Source organism: Urtica dioica, chromosome 1 (assembly GCF_054948205.1).
Source record: "Urtica dioica subsp. dioica isolate 48M chromosome 1, U.dioica_male_clone48M_v1_H2, whole genome shotgun sequence".
NCBI classification, from domain to species: domain Eukaryota; kingdom Viridiplantae; phylum Streptophyta; class Magnoliopsida; order Rosales; family Urticaceae; genus Urtica; species Urtica dioica.
In genome coordinates this window covers 12,572,942-12,584,056 of record NC_142756.1, presented here as the reverse complement: position 1 = coordinate 12,584,056, position 11,115 = coordinate 12,572,942, and the positions used below count along the sequence as shown (strand labels likewise).

At 33.4% G+C, this 11,115-nt stretch overlaps 2 protein-coding genes across 2 annotated transcripts; both read left to right on the top strand.

Moving 5' to 3' along the window:
* Positions 1-5,175: 5,175 nt before the first annotated feature.
* LOC149407286 (zinc transporter 3-like) lies at positions 5,176-7,226 on the top strand. The gene is made up of 3 exons (XM_089612530.1): positions 5,176-5,813; positions 6,153-6,302; positions 6,842-7,226. Exons 1-3 carry the CDS (start codon positions 5,223-5,225, stop codon positions 7,145-7,147), a joined length of 1,047 nt encoding a protein of 348 aa, XP_089468656.1. The 5' UTR covers positions 5,176-5,222; the 3' UTR covers positions 7,148-7,226.
* A 3,092-nt stretch (positions 7,227-10,318) lies between these two features.
* LOC149407285 (uncharacterized) lies at positions 10,319-10,780 on the top strand. Its single transcript, XM_089619759.1, has one exon. The coding sequence runs from the start codon at positions 10,319-10,321 to the stop codon at positions 10,778-10,780; it is 462 nt and encodes a 153-aa protein (XP_089475885.1).
* Positions 10,781-11,115: the final 335 nt, after the last annotated feature.

Genomic DNA, 11,115 nt, shown 5'->3' with positions numbered 1-11,115 from the left:
TTTTTTTTTTACTTAATATATTTTTATTCGCCTTATTTTTCGCTTGATCTGTGAAGTTATTTTGGGAAATCTGTAAAAAATATTTATTTTGAAAATTTTGGAAAATCATTTGATTGTTTATTGACAACTTGGTCTTTTTATTGACAAATATGTCAATAAATCTTCAAAGAATTTGGCATGTTGAAGATTTATTGACATCCAAAAAATTTAAAAAATTTGTAACTTACTTGGCCATTCCAAATATCACCTTTTGGATATAGCCAATATTTGGAATCTTATTAGAAAATAGCCAAACAATATAAGTGACACTTGAATAAGTCGTTGAATTTTTCATTTAGTCATTCGTTTAAAACATCAATTTTTTTTCCTTCATCAAAACTTCAAAAATTCATATCTTCCTCATATGAACTCGAATTTGAGTGATTCCAAATCTTACGGATTTATGGCGAGGAAAGCTTCAAAAGTAGACAAATTGTGTTGGATGAAAAGTCATGTATACTACTATAGAATTCCGCCAGAGTCCACAATTGGTACATTTTTCGTTCCCCGACGAGAGGTCGTTTTTTATCGGCTTTTTCAAGACCAAGGCATAATAAAACTTCAGGGTCGTTATTATCGTCGTCATTTCTTCTCATTGATACTCCAAACTTTTTCTATGAAAAACTAGAAATTTATGTAAATTTAATTTTTTTTTATGGAAATAACTGGAAATTTCCGGAATTTTTTTGGAAATAAATGAAAATTTAATGAAGATAATTCTGTGTTTTTTGGTTTACAAAGAAAAACTAAGAAACGAAATTTGTGAAAATTTTATTTTTAATCAAGAAAGGAGGTTGAAATGTTTCTAGAAATTCAGAGCCCATAACACTTGCCATTAATTATCGAACTTTTTAAGTTATTTATATTTTTTTGTTAATAGTAGCATGTTTAATATGAGGATATTTAAATCAAATATAATTGTCATTGGCTATTTTCCTAAACCTTTGCAAACTTGACTACATCCCAATTTTATAATTTATTTTTTACTATAAATCTACAAGGCCCACAAATTTATTGACAAAGATTTTGATAAATCTTTAATGAAATTCATAGAATCATTGAAGATTTATTGACAAATATGACAATAAATCTTAAAACGAATTTCAAGAAAATATCCTAAAAATAAAAGAAAGATAAAATGATTAAAAAGACACCAAAATGAATCAAGATAATACTTTAATATCCTAAAAAACCAACACTTACATTCTTGTCAAACTTTCATATAATTTCCTGCAAGACAAAAAAATGTATATATATATATATATATATATATATATATGGACATAAAAATCCAACATAATAAGTGTCTTCCCATATAAAAACTCAAATTATAAATCTTCCATCTTCGTTCCTTACCTTTACACAAAAAGACGATTCAAATTAAACCTTTCATGGATTAAAAATCCCCAACCCCTTCGTTTTAATAAGCCTATATCGTTTGCTGTTTGTTCATTCCCGATCTCATTGGAACCAGCGTCGGACCGTTGTCAAATCTAAGAATAGAAGTCAAACACGTACGATGCGAAGCAGTCCGGTGCATCAGATGCGAGTTTCCCCACTGTAGCAGTGGTCCGACGACAAGGAGAGTTGCAAAAGCTGTCCAATATCCATCAATGCTCCCGATCTTTGCCAGCGTCCTCTTAGCGGCTAGGGTTTCGATACGTTTGCAATGTTTTTTTTTGTGATTTGGCTCGTCGAGAGCATAAGAGACTCGGTAGTTGTTCTTTTAAACTAAGCTGAGGGTTTAATGAGGAGAGAGATGGAGTAAGTCAATGCAAAATGGTCCATTAGGTATATAGCGATATTTACACTATGAGATTTCTATTTAGCCAAATTTTGATAAATATTTGGTAAATAGTCACATCCACGTATTTACACGCTTAAATTGACGTAAATACCCCCACCATTTTATTTCAATAAAAGACAAATCAGTAATGTCACATCATGTTTGTGGCTATTTACGAAATATTTATCAAACGTTGGCTATATAGAAATCACAAACTTCTAAGATAGCTAGTTACCTAAATTTCTGATAAAAAAAAGACAAGGAAAGAAAATAAATTAGGGTTTTGATAGGTAAACGCGTTTTATAGTATATAATTGATATTAATAATGATGCTAATTAAGGGACAAGCACTTGAGATATTTCTAGAAAATGTGAGAATAAACAACGCATTTTGGCTTAAACACAGGGGAGACAAGTGATATATATATATATATATATATATATATATATATTAATTTATTTTAGGAAAATAGCCATCTGACTTATATGGCAACATTGTTAGCATTACAAAATTCCATTTCTAGTCTTGGTCTTTATAATTGTTTACGCAATAATACAATGTCAAATTTTAAACCAAGTTTTTAAACTAAATATTTCCAAATTTATAAGAGTTAGTTATTTTATCAATATTTAGTCTTATTTGTATTGTTTTATAGAATTATTTGAGCGGAAATTCAAACACGTTTATACGCTCAAATTTATTTCACGTATGAATCATTGCCATATTAAAGCACGTCTGGACAGTTAGCAAGTTAGTTTCATGGCCATTTTTCAGGCAAGCAACTTTTTTACATCGTTGAGTTTTGCTAATCGTTTATTACAGTGTTAATTATGGTTGATTTATCTTTTTTCCTTGGTCGAATTAGGTATGTTTGTCTTGTTTATCTTTTTTTTTATGTAAAATAATTGTGATTTTTATCAACTTAGACATGTTCATGTGTTTTTAAGTTTGCAAGCCTTATTAAGAACTATAAACATCTATTGATGTAAACAATTAGATAAGAACATAAGACGGCCAACTATTAATAATAATAAACAATTATTAACTTGCAGAAACCCAAAAAAATCCGGAAGAAAATATGAAGATGACCCCATTAACAATTTTAAACTTTTTAGACACCCAAAAACTTAGAAATTAAGAAAATTATTAAAATTATTTACTAACTATTAACTGTTAATAATATTGGCCACTGAAGATCATAAAATGAATATGAATAGCTACTGAATTTAATAAGAAGTTTACTTTATTAGCACTATTGATTAGTGAATTGTTTTCAAGTTATAATCAATAACAACTATCATCTTTAGACTCCGTATTAAACTGAATTACATGTTGGGCATCTAAGATCGGGCGGTGAGCTAAAACTTGATTTTATGATTGATACATGCAGATAGCCGTAACTAAAATCATATATGTGGAACGCAAGTGAAGGTTGATTACTTGGTGTGAGCATTCTACATTTTTGGTAAGTGTACGACCTATACAGATTTTAGTTGTTGATGTTTCATTTAAGTACGGTTATGACACACTAACTAGGGTCGCTATGATTGTATTAGCGGGTTATTTGACTCATTCGTTAATGTTTAATTGTCTTTTATTCTCTCCCACGAATAATTTCTTAATATTTAGGAGAATATTAATGGTTGAAATATTCTCTCCATTAAATAGGGAAATAAGATATTGTCCTTATTAATCTCAAATATCTAGATTCCGTAAATATATGAGAAAAATAAGGAAGTATAATATTCTAGATTCTGATATGAAGAATGCAAGAAAAAATAGGATTCGTAGTCAAGATCTAATGATTCATGCTTAACTACAAAATATGAAAGAATATAGGAAAATAAGGAAACCCTAATGGCTTCCTAAAATATATCTTTCCTACCATTATAAATAGAAGTCATGGAGAACACAAAACGACACACGTGTGAAACACAAAAAACAAGAAAAAAAAATTCAACCACTCTCTCTGTGGTGGCCGATTTTTCTCTCTCCCTCTCCCGTGGAATTTGTGATTCCAATCCCAAAAACATGACACGACCCGAACTCCTAAATCGGTAGTCATTGTGAGATAACGAGAGAGCCCACACTTTATTCTTGTTCATTCGGAGATTACGGTTTGAAAGATTATGGTATCATCCATTGAAGATCCAAACGACGAGAGTATAGTCATTGTTCCCGAAGATTCAAGACCGGAGACCAAAGCTTGAAGATCGAGTAACTGGAACTCAGAATTGGATCTTGAAGAACTTGATTGGTCTTATAAATTAGTTGCTTGAATTGCTCTCTAGTGCTTACTACTCATTTAAACAAATCTAGATCATATAATCATATAATTAATTAGCTAGATTGCATAATTATTTATATTCCGCACGGTTATAGGGATATGTATTCACCAATAAGGGTATTTTCACTACGAATATGGTGTCAGTGCGATTGTTCGTGACCGATACCAACATGTTTGATCCCCAACATTAACTATGCAGTTCGAAATAAAAAAAAAAACTCAATTTATTATTCAAAATTCCTAATTATTAGGATCTCTGTTAATTTACTCTCTCTCTCTCTCTCTCTCTCTCTCTCCCCCCCTTTTCCTACATAGATCAAAAATATTGTAACCGCAGTTAATAGTCAGTAATAATTGTTAATAAATTTATGAATCAGTTAATAGTCGGTAATAACTGTTAATATGTCTTTGGTTCTAGAAACATATTATAAGTTATTATGGCTATTAACTGGAATGCTGATGTTTTTAACTCCACCATGGCTAAAAATGTGGTGGAGAGAGAGATAGAGAGAGAGAGAGAGAGAGAGAGAGAGAGAGAGAGAGATATATATATATAGATAAATTGTTTTCATTTAATTTATTTTTGGCAAGAAATGAGGGGAAAAAATAAGGGCAATTTTGTCTTATTGTATATAAGATTGACTAATTATCAAATATTACTAAAACGTTGGCTATTTCACAATTCCACAAAAAAAAAAAAAAATTAAGAAGATTAGAAAAACATATTTAAAAGAAATGATATCGTCATTAATAGACCAATTCTCACGATTTACGATTCACTATTAAAAAGCCCCAAACTAACCATGTCGACATTGTTTGACATTCCAATGTAAACTCAAATGAAATCCCCCAAAATAGACGATCATCCCGCAACTGAAACCCAAAATGTCCACATTATTTGGAAAATAAATGGCTTGCTTTCATTAAGTAGATTGAAAAAATTACGACGTTAAGACTAATCATGTCGTCACGTATTTACTGTATTTACCAGTCAACACTCAAAGAAACATAAATAAAATATAATATTTAAACTTACACAACAGACATATGATTCCTATAAATAACACCGCACAAGTCACCACCGAGTATATCTCTCTCATCAAACAACCATGAAGAACCTTCTCTGTGCTCTAACAATACTCGCCGTAACGGTGTCGCACGTGGCCGGAGAGTGCACGTGCGACCCGCCCGGAGAAGATACGGACCGAAACAGCTCGTTAGCCCTAAAATACAAACTAATCGCCGTGGCCACAATCCTCGCCGCCGGGGCGATAGGCGTGTGTCTCCCGATGGCGGGAAAGTCTCTCCCGGCGCTGAGACCGGAGAGAAGCTTCTTCTTCTTGGTGAAGGCTTTCGCCGCCGGAGTGATCCTGGCGACGGGGTTCATCCACGTCCTCCCAGACGCCTTCGAGAATCTCTCCTCGCCGTGCCTCGCCGAAACGCCGTGGGAGTTTCCCTTCACTGGTTTCGTGGCCATGGTGTCCGCTATGGTGACGCTCATGATCGACTCTTTTGCGACGTCGTATTTCCGAAGGGCTCACTTTCCGGCGGTCTCTGCGGAGACCGACGAAGAGAAGGCTGCCGCGGCGGAGCATTTGGAGGTTCACACGCACGCCACGCACGGTCACTCTCATGGCTCGGCTTCCGTTGCCGAGAGCTCTGGGTCGTCGGAGTTGCTCAGGCATAGAGTCATATCGCAGGTAATTATTTCAATTCAATATATGTTTATTCGATTTTGCTTGATTATAGGAAGATCGTTTTCTTTTATTTTTAATATGCGGGGTGTTATGTTTAATTAGTAGTGTAGTAGTTTGCTTCCTAATAAGAATAAAGTTATTTGCTGTAATTGAAGATTCCTTTGGATAAAAGGGTCTAGAATCCGTTTGATCTATAGTTTAATTGGACGGAGAACGATACTTGCTATGATGCTTTTTTTTTTATTGTTATTATATTAAGGGGAAAAAAAGGAATTTTGCTTGATGTATATAATTTTTTAATTTTTTAGGCGAAAGAAAGGTTTTGAAATTGAGTGATGGCAGGTCTTGGAGTTGGGCATCGTGGTGCACTCTGTAATTATTGGGATATCTTTGGGAGCTTCAGAGAGTCCAAAAACAATAAAGCCTTTGGTCGCTGCTTTGACCTTTCATCAGTTCTTTGAGGGAATGGGACTTGGTGGTTGTATCGCTCAGGTAATATAAATTACTCCATAATATCAATGAAATCCACCTTAGTCAATCACATCACCTGTAAACTAGTAAAAAACTAAAAATCAATGTGTGAGAAGACTTTTTTTGTCGTTGTTGTTGACTTGTTTGTACTTTTATTTTAACTTAATAGTTATAGAACGGTAACAAAAAACTAAAAAGAGACTTTTCCACAGAAGTTAAATAAATATTAGCTCAAGTTTCAGTTCACCTCTTTGCGTCTGAAACCAAGCCAATGAGATAAATAATACTATTGTTGTGGCCTTTTCACGTGAAAAGTTAAAATCAAACAGTATACGGATCGCCGTACGTAATATTATATTGTTTATTTTTCATCACCATTGAGGATCTCAGCCAATAAGAAATTTGTCGTCTTTAAGGCCCTACCAGCCAAAAAATGTCTAAATACGTCAACAGTTGAAAATTTTGTTCCATCCTAAAAACAAAAATAAATAAAAAAGTAAAATTAATAATGGAATTTAAGATTAATTTGTTTTGTGGCAATTTTTTTTTTCCTTTTGCAGGCAAAGTTCAAGCTCAGAGCTGTTACCATAATGGCTCTTTTCTTCTCTCTCACAACCCCAATCGGGATTGGAATTGGAATCGGGATATCAAACGTATACGATGAGAACAGCCCAACAGCTTTAATTGTGGAAGGCATTTTCAACGCTGCTTCAGCTGGGATTTTGATTTACATGTCACTCGTTGACTTGTTGGCCGCGGATTTCATGAGTCCCAAGTTGCAAAACAATGGAAGGCTACAGATCGGAGCAAATATATGTCTTCTTTTTGGAGCTGGTTGTATGTCTCTTTTGGCCAAATGGGCTTGAATTTTTATTTGTACTATTAGTTTTCTACCTTGTTCATTATATATAGATCATAAATTTGAGCGTATTTTTATTGTTAGTATGACCGTGTAGCAAATATTACCGTTAATATTCCCTGCAAAGACGACCGTAAAACGCATGGAATAGCCAATCAAACGTATTTTGTACTCTTGATCAATCCTAGAGAACTCTTTTTTTTTTCACCGACCAAGCCCATCAATCAAATGAATTTTTCTTTTTTTTTTTTTTTTACTTTCTAAATCACAACTCTAATTCTTGGCTTTATAACTCTAATTCAGGTTAATTCTAAAATCGATCTCTAAATTGGACCGGATTATTTTTTAACGCTTTGTAAGATCGATACTAGATTATTTGAAATGTGTTTGAATTTAGAGCTGCTAAAATATTTGTAAATTAATATTCGAAAGATTGTAACTCATATTTGAAAACATGAATATGTCTATGGACATGCGTTTTATGTATGTATGCATGGACGAAACCAAAAATCTAGATTAGGGGAGATAATTTGCAAAAAAAAAGAAGCAAGGGGGTTTCTTTGTAAATTTTGAGGGTAAAAAAATGTAAAAATAAAATGAAAAATGGACAAAATGTGCAATTTTTTTTTTTGGGAGGGTTATAGCTCACCCTGAACTGGTACTGAACCGGTACGGACTTTGTACATGTATGTATGTATGTATTAGCTAACATATAATAAGTATATCATCTTTATATAATACACAAGTGATATGTCCGCGCGTTGCAGCGGAAAGATTGATACATTTTAATATTAATAAATTACGCATGTGATTTATATATTTTAAGAATAACGAATTACATGTTATTCATTGTCCGAGAAATATTACACTGTTACAACAAAATTAAAATATGCAAAACGTTAAAGTAATTATTAAACTTAAGTCTATTTTATATTATGAAAATGTAGTAAAATATTTCATAACGAATCTGCTAGGGGTGCACAAAAAATGATCGAAAATTGGTTAAATCGATAATCAAACCGATTCGGAACCGAAATTCGGTACCATCTCATCAAACCAAAAATTCGGTTCGGTTAACCGACCTGGTTTATGAAACTAGATCTGTTATCGGTTTTGAGCCAAAAATTCGGTTATCGGTTATTTAACCGATTTTTTATTATTATTTTTTTTATTTTTTATAAAACGGATAAACAGTTTTGAAACCGGATAACAAATTTGAACCGAATAACCAATTATGATCGGATAACCAATTTCAATCATATAAACAATTTTGAAACTTATATAAACAATTTTTATTTTTTATTTCTAAATTGGTACAAAATTGTAGGAAAACAAATTGGTTTGAACCGGATAACCGATTTTTTGGATAACCATTTTCAAACCTGGATAACCGCTTTTGAAATTTGGTTTTCATAATTTGGTTAACCGAAAATTCGGATAACTGAATTGCGGTTTTGGACCAATTCGGTCCGGTTATTGGTCCAAAAATTTGAAAACCGAAAATCCGATTCTAATTTGTAAAATGATCCAAAACCGAACCGAACCGGTTTCGGCCCTAGAATCTGCGGTATCATATGACAAATACCATGAAAAAATATGGATTATATGCCAATCCTGCTTTTTCTTTCTTATATATCTTCATTTTTGTCACTGTATCAAATGATAAGTTAAGATAAATAAGCATCTTAACTAAAAAAAAAAACAGCTAATTATATAAATTGATCAGATTAAAAGTATATATACTACGACCTCTTGATATAATTAAGAACAAAAAATTCAAATTATAAATCCCTTACTTGCATAATATTTCCAAATAAGCAAAGTTGGCTCTATAATATTAATACCAATGAAATGGACCTTCAAGTCAACATATCACCTGTAAATTAGTAAAAAATCAATTTGTGAGAAGACTTTTTTTGTCGTTGACTTGTTTGTAAATTATATTTTAATTTATAGTTATAGACGGGTAATAAAAGACAACTTCCAGTACACTTCTTTTCTTTGCGTCTGAACGCAATGAGATAAATAGTACTATTGTGTGGTGGCCTTTTTCACGTGAAAAATTAAAATTAGTATACAGAATCTCCGCACGTAACATTATATTTGCTTATTTTTCATCACCCACGGAGGAGGAGGAAGATTCAACTTACGGCTTATCAATTTTTGCACCATGATTTTAATTTTACTGATTTTCTCTTTTACTTTTTTGTGGTATATCGTAGTAAGTGTTGAATTTTACCGGTTATCGTTTTCGCGTGTTAAAATATTACCGTTGAGATAAACTTCTAAAAAAAAGGTTTTCTCCGAAATATTTAATAAACAATTTTAGAAAAAAATAAATTTCTACAAACACACATATACTATTGTAATAAAAATTAGATTTCAATTTTCCATAAGTAAAAAATAAATGAAAACTTAATTATGTTATAAATGTAATATTGTTGATATTTTGAAATTCACAAATCTAGTATATTTATGTAGCCAGCATTAAAACTTAAATGCTTTTAATCTAGTATATAGCCGTTAATAGACTGTGTGCATCAAGAACTATGACATATTTTATTGATAATGGGCACACTACAAATATTAAAAATAAATGTGTGCAATAATGTCCTGATGGGGGTAGCTAGTAGAAAAAAAAACAACGCTATATTACTATATTAGGCAGCAATCATAATAAATATAAAGCTTTTAATTCTTGATTTACGAGAACCATATTAAAGAGCAATTAAAGATTCAAAATACGAACAGCCATATACGCAGCAACCCAAGCAAACACTCTGAGGAAGAGTATTCCGGAAGGTTTTTTTTTTTTTTTTTTAAATGGAAACGAAAATGTGCTTGGGTCGTATGGAGATTTTGAGAGAGAGGTACGGTTTTTGGGGTGGTGTGGCTTTCCCGGCCAACGGCATTGCGGGGGAATTTGTTTTTGGTAGCATCGGGGTATTAAGGTGGATATTTGGAAAATTAATAAGAACATGATTGGGATCTTTTCGGGGTCTACAAGCCTCCTTATGCGAAAGAACATCAATCCTTTTGGGATTCGATGCTCAACTCTACTACTCGAGTGGGGAGGCCTTGGGTGCTGGTGGGTGATCTCAACCAAATTGTATCGTCGGGAGAGAAAGTCCGAGGGAGAGCGGTTACTTGGAACACTAACGATACCCTTCGGAATTTTATGGATAAGTCCGGTGGAGTGGATTTGGGAGCTCTGGAGGGGCATTTCACTTGGTTAGATGGGCGGGATCCTTCCGTTCAGATTCGAGAGAGGCTTGATAGAGCCATTGCGAGTCCGGATTGGATGTGCAAATTCAACAACGCCGGGGTGAAGGTTCTCCCCATGGTAGAATCAGATCATGCCCCATTACTTCTAGATTGTTTTCGCCTTGATGATCGGGGGAGGAGGCCTTTCCGGTTCTTCGATGCTTGGTCCCTCGTGCCGAAATGCCGTGACATTGTGCGGGATGTGTGGCTTCCTACCGGGACCGGATCCTGTGGTGGGCCTCTAATGGCCAAAGTCTACACCGTAGGAAGAAGGTTACAAAGGTGGCAAGCGATTCATTGGAGGAAGAGTAAAAAACCAATCCGGGCAAAGAAAGAGGAGCTTGTTGATGTCGATTCCAACAATCTCAAATTATAATATAGTATATATATTTGATTTATTTAAGTATGGGTCTCAAAAGACGTCGTATAAGAAACAAAAAGGAATTCGAAAAGAAATGGATGAAAACGAATATAAGAACTCGATACTTTTATTGATAATCAAATGTATTACAATCGGTGGACGAAGTGCCGAACTCGAACGGATGAACTCAGAGAACAAGAAATAGAAGAAAGAATATTGAGAATAAATTTATATATGCTCGTGTGTGCGAAAATCGACATATCGGCTCCTATTTATAGCGGAAGAGAATTCGTTGAAGAGGACATGTGTTGATCAGTTCAGATCTGCCACGTCGTTGGTCGAAGTTATCT

What these genes read in the sequence shown, in the direction of transcription:
- LOC149407286 (XM_089612530.1), top strand. Translation starts at nt 5,223, where the DNA reads ATGAAGAACCTTCTCTGTGCTCTAACAATACTCGCCGTAACGGTGTCG. An exon ending in GGCATAGAGTCATATCGCAG is followed by an intron (nt 5,814 to 6,152) that starts GTAATTATTTCA and finishes GAGTGATGGCAG; the next exon opens with GTCTTGGAGTTGGGCATCGT. An exon ending in TTGGTGGTTGTATCGCTCAG is followed by an intron (nt 6,303 to 6,841) that starts GTAATATAAATT and finishes TTCCTTTTGCAG; the next exon opens with GCAAAGTTCAAGCTCAGAGC.
- LOC149407285 (XM_089619759.1), top strand. Translation starts at nt 10,319, where the DNA reads ATGGATAAGTCCGGTGGAGTGGATTTGGGAGCTCTGGAGGGGCATTTC.